The sequence below is a fragment of the Pleurodeles waltl genome, chromosome 3_1 (assembly GCF_031143425.1).
Source record: "Pleurodeles waltl isolate 20211129_DDA chromosome 3_1, aPleWal1.hap1.20221129, whole genome shotgun sequence".
In the NCBI taxonomy this organism is placed as follows: Eukaryota; Metazoa; Chordata; class Amphibia; order Caudata; family Salamandridae; genus Pleurodeles; species Pleurodeles waltl.
Genome location: NC_090440.1, coordinates 1,911,303,372 through 1,911,318,105, shown reverse-complemented (window position 1 = coordinate 1,911,318,105; position 14,734 = coordinate 1,911,303,372). Strand labels below are relative to the sequence as shown.

Sequence of the window (14,734 nt, the reverse complement as noted above, 5' to 3'; positions counted from 1 at the left end):
AAGCCATAAAAGTGCAATTAATTGAGCCAGGTTTATACTGTTTCTTGTTTGTTGTGCTTGGCAAATAGCAGGACTTCTCTCTTGGTGAGGTTGAGCTTCAGGTAGGCGTTACACATCCAGGTCTGGGTAATCTGCACACTGTGTTCGAGGCAATGGATATCAGAGTAGGCTTTTAAGTAGAGTTGGGTATCATATGCATATTGGTTGGTCTTATTGCTGGTATCTATGAGTACTGCACCAAACAACTCTATGTAGAGGTTGAAGATGACAGGAGACAATATGGATCCTGTAGGTTATAGATACCTTTTGAGACCTGAAGGTGCCCATGTGAACAAACTGGTATCAGTTGGGAAAGTAGGTGGAGAACCAGTGTAGGGCATTTCCAGTGAATCCAATTTTGGACTACAGTGTGCATAAGAGAATGGGATGGTCGAGCTAGGAGATCCAACAATATCAGGAGGCAGATGTTATCTTCATCTGTGGTCAAGCGGGTGTTGTCTAAGATGTGTTTGGTAGCAGTCTCCATGCTGCAGCATGATCTGAAGCCAGATTGCTAGTTGTGCTGGAAATGGGTGGCATTGATGTGATCTTTAAGTTGAACATAGAATGCTTTTTCAATGATCTTTTCAAAGACTGATAGGTGACTGATGGGCCGGAAGTTAGTGCAGTCAGCAGGGCCTACTGTAGGTTTATTTTATTTTATTTTTCTCCTATAAATAATTGGAAGCCTCTGGCCAGTCTTGAGAACTTCTGGAAAGATGCTTTGAGTGAGGGGTGGCATTGACAATGGTGAGCGGGGCTGAGAGAGCATCCCCAGACAGCTTTGATGAAGGACGAGGGTAAGACATTGTCATAAATAGTTCTGAGAGAGTTGAGTATGTTGGCATGATCTGCAAGAGAGAAGGCTTTGAAGGCTGATCATTGCAGGATTCTACAGGAAGGAGTGCATATAAGAGATGAGCAGGTTTGGTGTTGTCAATGTGCTGTTCTTCTGTATTTTTGAATAAGAGGCACATGCCATTGCACTTTTCTGTGAAGTGAAGAATAGATGGATCTGGCAAGGGGGTGATGCAGTGCTTGATTGTCTAGAAAAAAAAGTTCAGCTTCTGTTGGTGGCTTTATTGATGGTGTTGGAATAGTACTTTGCTTTGATGAGCTGTTTGTGTGTTGCATAAAGGGATTTCAGTAACACAAGGTCATCAGTAAATGTGTTTTTCTTCCATTTTCTTTCTTGTCTACTAATAGATTGTTTATTGTCAGCAAATTCTTTAGAGGCTAGGGTGCTGAAGGCTTTAGCTTGCACTTGCATGTTTTATTTGTGGTGTGGATGTTTGCATAGTTTTACAAGTGTTGAAGTTGTTTAGAAGTGTGTGCTGGCAGCGGATGTGGAGTTGATAGGGTAGAGATGAATTCAAGCATTAGGTTATCTATGGAGAAGTCTTTGAAAGTTCTGAAGTTGTGGTCTGCTCTTTTGTCTTCACCTGTTTGTTGGTAGATGCTTTGCAAGGAGATAGGGATGGCAGTGTTGTTGGTCCAGTCCAGGAGTATGGGTGGTTTGCACTTGATTGTCGATGTTGAGAAGACAAGGTTGAGGATGTGGACTTTGGAGCGTGTTGGTTTTGTGACATGTTGTACACGTTGAGTGTGTTGATGAGGTTGAAGCAAATTTCTCTTGTTTAGGTTAATTTTGCTATTGTCTGGAAGATTGAAGTCACCCATGAGGTAGTCTCTGTTCTGCCCCAGGGGCCTGTACATGAGATGCATATGGTGGTTGGAGTTGCAGAAAGTAGGAAATAGCATGTCAGCAGCTCACTATAGTTGAGTATTACTCGGTTATCAAGGGTGCAGGACTAAGAGGACTTATAGGTGACAACAAGGCCACTGACATATTATATGAGAATTCTGCGAAATGGGTACAGTTGCCTGTTGGAGGAAGGATGTCTAAGATTTTCGAGGGTGAGGGGGTGAACCATGTTTCTGTGATTAAAAAATAGGGCATCACGCTTGTGATAAGTAATGAGGACTAATATTTCTGGTCTGTGGATTACTGCAGAGAGAGTGTTAATAAACATGAGTTGGAATGGGAGTTCAGCAGTTTGCAGATGTGTGGTAGTTAGTGGGATGTTTGAGGTTGGGCTTGTTTGCTGCTACTTGAGTGTCTGTGTCATCTAGATCTGGGTGTAATTGTGGGTATTGGCAGTATAGGGTACTGGGTGAGGCACATGACTTTATCTTACCATTAAGGTTTCAGTGGAATAGGGGTCCTGTCCCAATGCCCTTCCTGGCCCTGATTGCCCAAACGGGTGATACCCTTTTCTGTGTCTCCCATTTACTAGGGAGACCCCAATGATGGGACACCCTGAAGAGTTGATTGACGTAGGGATAAGGCATTAAGTGATGTCACTTCCTGTGCAGGTTGATGGTGAGGGTGCTCTTCACACAATTCAAGCGTTCAACCTCCGCTCTTCTCAACAAGACTTCATTGTGATGCCTCTAATGTAGTGTCATCAGCACCTTGCCAGATCACGGTAGGTCAAGCCCATCATTTAGGCTGAGTGGGCCAAAAATCGACTAGTTCTTTTAAAGTACCTAAGGGGCCCGAAGCAGAAGATATTTGTCCATGCCAGAGCAGTTTGCAGAAGTGTTTTCCAGTTACCCAGGGAAAACATACAAAACATATTTTAGTATGTCAGTCTTAGGGTAGGTCAGTACCTCAGCCTTTCTTTGTTAGGTGTGCCCCGTCTCCTAGCTTGGATGGATCTGCATTCTACACAGAGCAACCCCAGACTGGTCCCATGTAAACGTTTTTGGAAGGTCAGCCTTGGTGACTTTGAATTTACTCTGTGGCCCTGCTATGAGCACAGCTTGTTCCAGCTGTGATTTATGTTTATAGTTGTACTGACAGTGCCTTGTTTTGGAAAAACGGTTGGTATAATAAAAGCGTTACTAAAAATGGTCATTATAACATTTGGTCATCTATAAAACACTGTTTTGCATGTCTGCTCTCGGTCAGTTATGTTCATGTCTTGATAGTGGGGTTACTTCTGTTTTTTGTATGTTTATTGCAGAGATGAATGCATGTGAACGCGGTGAGTACACTGTGTAGGAGCTGATGCCTATGGAGAAGGAACAACTGGCTGCACATCTAAAGTCATCTGCTGAGGACTTTTCAGCTGCATTTTACCTGCGAAACCCTTTCGCATTTCACCTCATCAAATGCACTATTTTACTCTCTTCCCAAACCCGCTGATACGAGCCATCATAAGAAACTCATGACCCTCGTAACTGACCATCCAACAGAACGCCCACTAGATGAGCCTCCATTAGAACCACCTAATCTGCCCTCCTGCTCCCATTATTTCACTATCAAAAATTCCTGTTGTGTCAGAGTTTGCCTCCATCTGCAAAACTACTGTCATCTGAAAACCATTCGAACCCCGTCTCTTAGAATCCTAATCTGACCCTCCATTCGAAAGAACCCCCCAAACTAATCCAACCTTTCATAAACCTCCCCCAGTCTGACGCTCCATTGGAAGCTCCTAATTTCACCATCCGGGAAACCACCACATTCCTCCCTTCAGCATAACACTCCACCTGATACTCCATCCAAAAGAGTCCCCAGTCTTGATCCCCATCAAAAAGTTCTCCCAATGTGACCCCTCAGTATTCAAAATGCTCTGCGTTTTTCTCCTCTAGTCAACAGGTATACACGCTCACTGGACATGCATCCTGCGTTCTACATTTTTGTCCATACTAGGGTTGCGCACTGATCTCCAGGGGAGTGGGGGCGGAGGGGCTCTCAAAGAGTACCCAGCCTCATTGTATTTGACTTGAGTGCGCCATCGCCTCTCAGCTAATTTGCATAATACAGTTACACTACATTCAGACCTGCCTTCTCTTTTTCTTCCTGAGACACTGCCCATTGCCATCTCTGCCCAGGTCATGTAGTGATGGACAGTGGTGGCAGTGAGATTCTAGTTGAAGGGCGCAGGCCATTTTCACCTGATTTTCCCATTAACCGTTCCATTTATATCTAATGACAAGAGTTCTTTGCATCCATCGTATATGAGGAATTATAGGAAGGGTGCCTGCCTTGTATGTGGATTGTGTGTTTTGTGGTCAGACTGGTGACTGGTTTGGCTCGATTTGACTGTACGTGTGTGTCTCTGTCTGTCTCAACTTCCTTGGACCCAGAGTATATTTTCCCTCACTGGATGATACCCCCACCTATGTGGCAGTGTTCCATGGAGCGAGGAGCAGAGTGACCGTCCAGCACTGCAGATGAACACATCTAGCACTTAACGCCTGTCAGAATTGGTTTCAGTTTGGAGACCAGACAGGAAAGTCCGGGAATCCTGGCCAGCTGCAACACAGGAGTGCAACTCCACAATTGGAGGATTCTCCAGTTTGTTCTGGCAGCCTGCCTGCACTGGACCACTCAGCCAGTACTTTGATCATCATCAGCGACTTGTGACCCAGGTGGCCTGCATGCCATTGTATACCTAAAAGAAAAGAGGCCTCGGGTAGAATAAGGAGAAACGTGCCTCCCTTTTCAAGAGCTGGACTACACCTGCTCCCAGACGTGACCTGCCTCACATCGAGCTCAGCTCAAGGCTCTGTAAACAGGAATGAGGTGCACGAGGACACCCCGAAGTACGGAGACTACCCAGATGTCGTCTCTAAGAGAAGTGAGTGGGTTTTTCTCTAGGTCTGATGTTGGGTTTAGAAGCAATGTCTGTCCCAGTGCTTGTAGTATTGTTGCTACGTAGTGGAGAGCCTGTCTGTCTGTGTGCAAGAATGTGGGTATCAGTGTGGTAATAATACAGTACATGCATAGTTGACTGTTTTCAGATCTGTTTTGGAGTGCCTAAGAAGGTTGTATTGGCTTTACCTGGGATTTTTATTAAGGTGTGGGAGTGACACATTGTGGTAGAAGAAGTACACATATTGACTGCTGCTTGTTTCTGTGTGTTATGATGTCACAGTATCAGGGTGAAGACCCTCCTACCTGACTTTCAAAGTTGTCATGTGGGTGACAGATTCCAGCTATATGTGTGTAGAGTGTGCTGTGGTGTCTGTTTCTAATGGTGATTGTTTTGCCAGTGTACAGATTATCTGTCCGAGATTGGCTGCCATGTTGAAGGATCCCGTAGATCTGGCTACCTTTTAATGTGGGGTTATTGTTATCACGTCAGAGGAGTGGTAGCTGCTCCTGACTTGTGTGCCACAACATCAAGAGGCTGTGAGAGGACGTCAGAATCACTGTACTAATGGGATATGAAGGTTTAGGCGACCCATGCGGCTCGTGTGATCTATGTTCCATCTTTAGGGTTTGTGAGCGTGTTGTGTGGAATGCGGTCCCTTGGAGACCTCTCGCCCTGTGAGTTTCTCTCTCTGAGGTTGCTATAGCCCCATCCAGACCCACGATCAGTGAGCAAGACAGTGAATGTTGGTGCGCGGTGTTTTCACTATGATCTGAATATTTGCTGGTGTCCCACTCGGGCTTTGATGCAGCGTGTTCTCGTGCCGTGTGCTTCGTGTTATCTACTCTTTGTGTAGTTCAGTGTCTTTTTGTTTATGTTCTGCACCAGCGCGCGCTGCAGATCGTCAGCTAGCTACTGAAGGTAGGAAGTTACAAACTGGGGAAAAGTGCGGTGTGTACCTCTTCAGGTTCCGATCACTGCATCCCTAATGGCCTCAGGCTTTGTTGCCCAGTGGGCCAAAGTCGCTTAATTGCTTGTAATTTTTAAACCGATATGTTTTGGATTTACAGGACACAGCACCAGCTGTTTCATTGCCCAGGTATCCTGTATTTCTTTGCACAAAAGCAGCATGCTCCTCAGTGTGGGCCGCATGACTACAGCTCATCACAGAGTCGACGCCCTTCCGTCCTCCGCCAGAGAGCAGGGCACGAGTGTAGCTTTCACTGCTGGCAGGCCCCCGGGGGGACGTGTGCTAGCAGGAATCCGCCCATCCCATTGGCTGCCCTCGAAGGGTGCCGGCTCTGCCCCTGTGCCTTCGGTTTGGAACCAGACTGACATACCGGGCGTGTTACCACACTGCCAGCACGGCAAGAAGAGGGCATGTCTGAGGCTGATTACTCAAGAGGGATTGACAAATACTGATAGCTGGGCTGTGAATCTGGGCTAAAAGGCAGGCTCGTGCCAGAGGCAGCAGGAGTAACGAAGAAGGGCTCAGGGATAAGGTGTAAGGGGGTGGAGCGGGTCTGGTACCCTCTCTCCTCCTTTCCGACCTCTCCCCTCCTTCCCTCCCTTTTACCAAAGGCCTACTGACTCGCCTCCTACTCCGCCTTTCGGATCTAAAGCTGAAAGACCCGTGCAGTGAGGTGTAGGTCGGGTTTTGTGTGGGGTCACAGCAGCAGCTGATGGTCACCTTAAGTTCACGGTGGGGCCTAGGGCGGGAACAAATCAGCAGCTTTAATGCTTGACCAGGTCTCAGCAAGGACAAAGGGGGTTTAGTATGGAAGCGGTCACAGCAGGGGTCAAAGCCCTATGATGGTCAGAGGGACCGATGGGCAGGTGAAGTACAGGACAGATATTCTGTACAGGCCGAATAGCCAGTGTGGTGTTGGAAGGGCCCACGCGTATTCAAACAACAGACAGAAGTACGGCCTTTTGCCGATGTAGCCTACTTTAAAGCATTTGGGTCTGTAGGACCTGAAGAAGCTGCTGCAGATAAAAAGTTATTAGAACGATTTTCATCTGGCAAAGGCTCAAATGGAAAAGGGTTTGGGACCTTGAATACCCCCTGCTGCTTATGGTCTTGAAAGAAGTTCCTAAGTAGACGAATGTATTAAGAAGAAAAAAAAGGCCCCGATACCTGACGGCTGGTAGCGGGGGGATCAGCATTATTTAGATAATAAAACTGCTGTCACCAAGAGGAGAGAAGGCAAAACCGCAGTGTCATGATCAAGAGATAGCCCAGTAACCGTGTCCCTGTGGCTGCCGGAGGAAGCAGTGTGACACTGACACCCAAGAGCCAGCCGCAGTGCGACCTGAAGTCTAAGACTGAGGAGCCCTAACAGAACTGTTCTGCAGATGCACAAGAGCTAGCCTCTGGGGCCAGGTCTAACTATGTCTGGACCGCCAGAGCGTTGGTCACTCCTGTGTTTCATGTCATAGCTATTGATGATGGGAGAGCTTTTGAGAAACCTTATGATGATACCCACTGGACCATCATCCCTCCCTGCTCGTATTTGTTCAGCTTTACACTAGCACAACCTGCTGGTGCACTGTCGAGCCAACTTGCATACATTCGAACTGATGTGTATATATAGCCTCTGAAATAGCACCGCAGAGATGCAGTTAATGGCAGGATGCTCATTAAATATTTAGGAGACTGTATTTAGGTCCTTAACGAGGTCATGTTGCACCTTGGGAGCTTTAACAGTGGTTGGCTGTCAAATGAGCGGGTCGGATAGGAGGTCCAAGGAACCAGTTGCTGTTGGAGAATGGGGTAACTGTTCTGATAACAATTTTAAAAGATGCTGTCATGGGCTGATGTAGCACACTGCCACCGCACAGCAAAAAAAAGAGGACTACGATAAAAACGTCTGCACAGGTGTGATCTGACCAGGAAAGGCTAAGGCCATTTGCGTCTTGGACTTCACATGTGATTAGGTGCTGCACCCATGTCTTATGACCTGTACCATAGCTGAAGAACTCCCTCAAATACTCCAGAAATCAGGGACGCGTCCAGTTTCAAACCAAAGAGCTAGGGGTGTGTGTGTTGTCATGAAGTGAGTGGCAGAAAGAGTAGCTTGCGGCTACCTAGCACCTCTCGCTGTCCATCGCCTATGTATCTCGTAGCTCCAGAACTTCTTCATAGTCCTCAACCTTCTTTTTCTCAAAGCCCCTTCTGATTGGGCGCTGCCATCCAAATCTGTGTTCATCCCTCAGCATTTCGGGATCCGAGCCTTGCTGGGGTGCTGCATTTCACTGTTTCATTTAGTGATGCTGTCTCGAGAAGAGCATTTGTACCTTCGCTGCTGATCTCCCTGAGGAGGACTGCAGAACACAGGAGTAGGGGCTGGATTGGTACTCGTTGGCAGAGGAACCATGCTGGAAATAGCCTAGTCTCAGCCGGTCACTTTCCCACACTGTCTAACTCCATGTGCTGCCTCAATAATTCATTCGGTGCCTCTTCGGTGTTTGTTTTAATTACCACTTGCATAATAGGAAAAGAGCAAATTAATAATTCACAAAGAGAATCGCAGCATTCCAAGTAACTTAACCCTCCGCTTTCTGTGCCCTACCCTGACCTCTTGCAGCACACCCACAGTTATGTCTCAAGCTAGAGGCTTCCACCTGGAGACCAGAAGGCAACATGAGCCCGGATCGATGCTGATGCACTGTACGCTGGTGTGCTTGAGTGTATGCACGCCTGAGATCTGCATGCTCCAAGTATACTATCAAATAGTAATGAAAGTGTGTTATTGTATGAACAAATCATCATTGAATAATCTTTGGGTGTTCTGTGAGCATATGAGGCATTCCTCCAAAATCACTGGAATGGCTGAAGGGCATCCCACTCTACCTCCAATTACATCAAAAGAAGTGGCATTGCATTGCCTTTGTCCCTGACGATTGCCTGTTGAAAACTCTAAGCTACACCATTTATTAAACAGTAATTAATCAGCGGTGTGTACACATGCGCCTCCAAGCAAAGGCAGGCTTACTTTTGAAACAGCAGTATTCATGCTAATCAAGTGGGGCTGCAAACCAGTGCTCTGGGTTTCCATTTCTAGCCATAACAACCCCCAAGTGAGTCCCCTTTCTCTGGTGCGAGCTCATATTGGCTGGACAGACAGGTTTTAGAAAGTGTCTGCAAGACCGGAGTGAAAGCATGCAGTGCAAAGGGAACGCCCCATTGCTACTTGGGGTGCTCTAGTGCCCCAATACCTATGCTCCATTTTGAGAAGTGAGGCATGAATTGAAACTGGGCACCTGTCTTCCTTTCAGGGATGGGATTGCATCATGGCGCTGGGCACCATGCGCTGCTTCGTGCTTCCATGGGCAGACATCTCATTGGCCATGCTGAGGTGGTTTTCAGTCTCACTTTCAGAACTACCTTGGACTGTCAGGTAAACGACTGAAGATTCTACAGAGGCAGTACATTGGCAGTGCTAGATACCTCTGGTTACATAGTTCTTACCGGAGGTCTGATTATTAGGTCATGCACATACACAAGTGGGGTGGTCATGCTGTGATGCAGCTTACAGGCTTCACTTCTACAGTATGCCAGAGAGGTGGGACCTCGGATGTATATTCCAGTGAACGAACCGTGCAGGATGCAGCTGAAGCTGGACAGACATCTAATGGCAGATATTGCCTTTAATGATGAGGTCGGCAGCATTAGTACCTCGTGGGAGTTCCCCTCCATTTCTTAAATGTGTGTTTAATTTCTAAGACATGCCTTTTTCTAGGAACAGGAACGAATCTTTTCATTCAGGTGGGGAAGACCACTCTGAGGGATGCCAGCTATCTGTTAGCTATTCCCAGGACACCACCCCCGGCTTTACATGTCGGCTCGTGATGAGGTTGGGTGGCCTCAAGTCTGGTCTCAATCCTATGAGGTGACTACTCGCCCCATCCCTTACCTGGGTCTAGTCTTAACCCTCTTTGTAGCTCTGTTCCGACAGCTCAGTACTTGAGCCTCTGACTCAAGGCCAGTTCTGGAGAGCGTGCATTCTGTGCTAACGGTGCTGCAAGATGTGGTTCCTGGTACTCTGAAGACGGGGAACCTGTGGCACAAGTGCCTTCAGAGCACAGTAGTAATGTGAAGCCGCCCTAGCGCTGTTCTGCTCACCGTGTATCCGTGGCACTCTGTTTCCTTTCTCTATATTCTGGTGATTCTGAACACACTAACACACCAGCTCTTTAATTTGAAGTGCGTGCACTCGAGGCTCATGAGGTTCTACACTGGTTCTGAAGGCTCCTGGCCACTGGCCCTTCATAGTTTACAGTGGTTCTCTCTATGTCTGCGCCCACTGTTGCTTTAACTCTGACGTGGAGGTGAGGGTATCTTCCTTAGCTCGACTCTGAGTGGCATGCTGCCATTCCTCACAGACCCGGGAGGTGACGCAGTTGCAGATGAGCTAACTTGTCCGAGCCTCACCTGTGACTCCCAGGCCCCCAACCCACCCACAAGCCCCACGCCTCCCGAATAAAGGGCTAACTCTTATAACCTGGCCTGCTTCGGGGGGGAGGGGGGGGGGTGATGGGGTGTCGGGGTGGTGTCCCCCCGGACCTGGTTGCGCACATCGGCCTTGAGAAGCAGCGAGGCTGGGGCTTTGGGCGGGAGTTTGTACCAACTTGCCTTTGTTACACAGGGGACCTCTCATCTTCCGTCGCTGGCTTCTTCGCTGGTATCCGGAGACTGTTGTTGTTTTGAAATTAATTAGCTTCGCTGTAGTATTATATTATACTGTGGATTGTGTTCGGTGCTTACTTACCCTTTTGCCGAGACAGCAGAATACAAAGCCGACAGTGCTGTTGCAGACGTGCCCTCTACCCCGCGGGCTGGCGGCTTTATGAGAGTATCTGCTCAGCAGGCTCAGAGCGCCCGCCCTCCCTGCACTTTATAGATTGCGCCTGTCCTCTCAGAGGCTTATAGCGGGTATTAGCACCTAGTTATAGCAGGACTGAACCACTGCTGCTGGTACCCGGAGACTGCTCTGTGCAGGTGTCTAATGGGGAAGCAGCCATCAGAGCAGTTAACGTTCGTAAAGGGAAGCAGCGGGCTGCCCCGCTAGCACCTCGAAGTTTTATAGGGAGCTGCCTCGTTGTAGGGATACTGAGATATCCTGAGATATGGCAGGTACCGTGAAAAGCTGCAGACCGAGTACCTTACCGTAGTACTGAGAGACTGCTGTCTGAGTCTTATCACCCTTAAGAAGAGCCTGTCATCTCAGCATCTTAGAGCTGTCCCTTACATGGAAACAAACTTCCAAGCACTATAAAGCGCGGCAGAAAGACTGAGGTATGGGTGCGGTAAGGCGGCCTTGGAACAGCTTAGGAAACGCCCAGCTCTGTACTATTCTCCCATCTTTGGTGTCCGGGAGGTTTCAGGAGCCACAGGGCCTATTTATAGGGTTTATGGAGAACACCTTGCAGCCTTCATTACGTTTTATAGAGTCCTGATTGCTGCTTTAACTCTGGCTGAGTATTGTCAATAGGTTCTGATGCATTCCTATGTGACTAAACTCTTGCACTTCAGTGAGATCTTACTTACTACGGTATCGCTGACTTGGTGATGTCATCAGTTATGTACTGGGGCATGACATCTACCTTATGCAGTCAGCAACAGAAAGCAGTGAATACAAATAATGTTTTATGGCTTCCTTTCATGTTTCATATGTTGTTTTTCAATGTTCTACACTATCACCTTAACTACTTTCACCTACAGCGTTCCATGAAATAACTCTGTGTATGTAACATACCTCACTGCCATTGTACCACGTCCTTTATTCTATTAAAAAATTGCATGTGCCGAAGAAATAAGAGGCAACTGTGGAAGAAGAAAGCAAATGGTCAATGTATCTTTTATTCCCCAAGTCAACGTAATACAAAAATGTTCCCACTTGCCTCCCCCTCCCTTGAAAAATCTTCTCACTCCTCCACACCGACCCCAGAATTGAGTTGACATCCACCCTCATCCGAGCAAACCACCACCACTACTGCTGTGTCTCCTCACTGCCAGACTCCAAAGACCTCAATGCCAGATAGCCAGACCGTGCTTCAACTTTTGTGAGCGAGAAGAATTGAGAACTTACCCTTACAAAACTCCACTGGCTCCCAATCAGTACCAGGACCAATTTAAAGACTTGTGCACTGCATGCTTGGACAAAAAGTATTCTATACCTGCAGAAAATGTATCCCCACTGAGCCCCAATCAGTGCCCTTCACTCATTATTAGCTTATCAAATTAACCAATTATCCTTTGACAGGGTGAACACAGGCATCATGGGGAGTACAAACACCTGCACTCTGGAATTCTCACAGCAGGAATGGGAGATCCAAACACAACTACATGCGGATCAAAAAACGTCTGAAAACCAAACTCCTCAGACTTGCCTTTAACTGAACTCTACATGGAGCAGGGGACACAGTCAAATAATTTTGGACATAGTAATAAACCCATCTAATTTTTGAATTCCACCATCCTGTTGTATTTTTCCCCCTGTCAAGCGATTTGAAGTCATTGCAGACATGTAGCACTTTATAACAATTCAAATATATAAACAATATCTTTGCTGGTGAGGTCTGGCTCAAGCTGGACAGGACAGACACATCACTTCACTGTACTAAAACCTGCCACCAAGGCTGGATAAATCAATTTCCAGCTTGTCATGCTTCATCTTTTACTGCTTCTGCTTCATAAATTGTTTTATAAAATGTCTCACACTCCCAAATACAGTGACAAAGGTCCCAACATATAATGGGCACTCAGCTGTCCCTGATGACCATTTATCACAGTTCAGGTTGTGTCCTTCGTCCAGCAATCTAGCCACCTGTGGATCAAGACACTTTATTGTCATGCCTCTGTCAAAATAAGGACCTGCAGGCTGGCTGGACTTCCTGAGGGCGAGATCCCAGTGATCCTGGCCTAAAAGAATGGTCAATCAATTACTAGAAACTTCACTGTCCTGCATTTTTTAACCTATTTTTCTCTTTACAGTTGGTCAGACAGGGAATTACTGAAGGAAGAAGGGATGTTGTTTGCTCTTTGGCTCATGCACAGCCACGCAGTATGGCCAGTAATCTCTTATTGTTCACCAATTATCAGACCAGTATCCTGCTCCTGGATTCTGCAGTGCAGCCACCCCCTCTGGCGTGCAGACGCCCCCTTCTTCGCCCTCTCCAAACTCGTAGAACAAACTTACTTCCTCAGTTAGATACATTGCCTCCACGAGTCCCGTCAGTAAAATCAATAAATGGGCCTATTTTTAAAATCCTTGCTACCAGAAAATACGTTGTGTATCTTGGGAAGCGCTTACTATCAGTTCCCAGGTGTAATCTTTTGCCCCTCGCTGTCCTTTGCCAGGTCAGGTATAATGGCTTCCCCTCTACTGTGTAGTGTCTCTGCTCCATCTCCTGTTTCTGCTGTCACATGGGTGACGTTTCTACTTCCGTCACTGTCTTATCCCAGGGTTGATGTTTCTCGTCGCCCTCATTGTCCCAGGGGTAAAGTTCTCTACACTCCTCTATCAGGAGTTTTTTTTCTGCAGAGCTCAATCTCTTTCCTAGTCATGTTCCCCCACGCTGCTGTCGCAGCGCCCTCAGTTCTGGAGTTGAACATTTCAGGATTTCCTTCACAGCCCACGCGGCTTCAGGCCAGAGGCGTGGCCTGCCGGAGATTCCGACCCGTTACCAGGAAGTGTAGCTCACACTTCCTGTTGGATCATTTCCTGTTGTGCATTCTTTTCCTTCTCTTTTTTTATGGAATAACTCTGAAATGTTCAAAGGATAAGAAAAGCTTACGGTGCACTTGTGTGTTGGGTGTTTATCGAGTATTTTTTTGAAACGCCATCCTTAGGAACTGAATTATCCACATCACCCTGATGACGAGTAAGAGGCTTAATCAGGGCTAGGCTAGGGGCCAGGGACATACCCTACCATTGTAAGCACGGGATGGGGTAGGAGTGGCGGATGGTGTAGGAACTCTGCCTATTGTGGTGATGTAGGAGTGCTAGATTTGGGGATGACATTGCTGTGACAATTGGCAATCAATAGGAAACCCAGTAATCGCACTGAAGATGGGGTCTGTGCAAGCAAAACATATACAGAGAGGCTCCTGAAGAAATAATTTTACATTGGTTATATCTGTAATTATAAGGATTGGTCTCAGCCGAATCCAATCTATACAAAGGTAATTTGGAAAGAGGAAAATGTTTTGACTTCTATGAAGGCAGGGACTATATCGAATCCTTGATCGACGTTGAAGAATACATCGTCGTCTTGTGAAGTTTTGCCAATGTGATGAAAACCACATGGACGTTCAACACAATAAATCCCATTCTTAGTTATACAATTGGAAAAATAGTGTAATTTCAATTTTTCCATTAATTGTACAGGATTTTGTTTTGTGGAAAGTATTTCAAGCAAGACAGTTGACACATTTATAATGTCTCTGATTATTTTTCATTGCATAATAGAAATGGGTACGTCCGTAATAGAATGATCTGTTTGACTCGTCATGTATAGTAATAACAGTTATTACTGTGTGATTGAGCATCGGAAGACTAAGTGTGCTGAAATAAATGTCTTTATTTAATGCCTACACCTGGCACGGAGTTCACCTTCATATACTTCAAAAAAGCTTTCCTCTTTATGAATTAATTTTGCATGCATTGGATTCGGCTGAGACCAAATATAATTAGAGAAATAGTCTCTGTAAAATGGTTCCTTCTGGAGCCTCTGTGTATACTTTGGCTCTAAGGAAAGGAATTGGGGGTCAGGCAGTGAGTGATTGATGTGTAGCTGTGCTTGCAGCAACGGGTTGTGTAAGAACGTAGGGAGATGGTGTGCCCGTACATGTAGTAGGGAAGGTGCAGGAACGTTAGCAGGTGGTGCAGGAGAGCTGATAGACTACTGGGGAGAGTGCTAGATATCGGAATGGCTTTGGTGTGCTAGCTTGGTGAACGTCCCAGCGTGCTGGTTGTTGGCCATAGCGTAGGAGCGCTGGCATTGAGGAATAGCGTAGGAGCGCTGGC

The 14,734-nt window shown here is 46.7% G+C and overlaps 1 protein-coding gene across 3 annotated transcripts in view; it reads left to right on the top strand.

The window, feature by feature from the left end:
• The window catches only part of MYO1C (myosin IC), a 365,885-nt gene that overhangs the window by 42,156 nt on the left and 308,995 nt on the right, over positions 1–14,734 (top strand). The window contains exon 1 of one of the 3 annotated variants that reach the window (XM_069226099.1): positions 3,069–3,089. The exons of the other annotated variants lie outside the window; for them this stretch is intronic. Coding sequence (XP_069082200.1) covers positions 3,075–3,089 — 15 coding nt within the window. The 5' untranslated portion in view covers positions 3,069–3,074. Of the gene's footprint in view, positions 1–3,068; positions 3,090–14,734 lie in introns of those variants that run through there. 3 annotated transcript variants of the gene reach the window in all.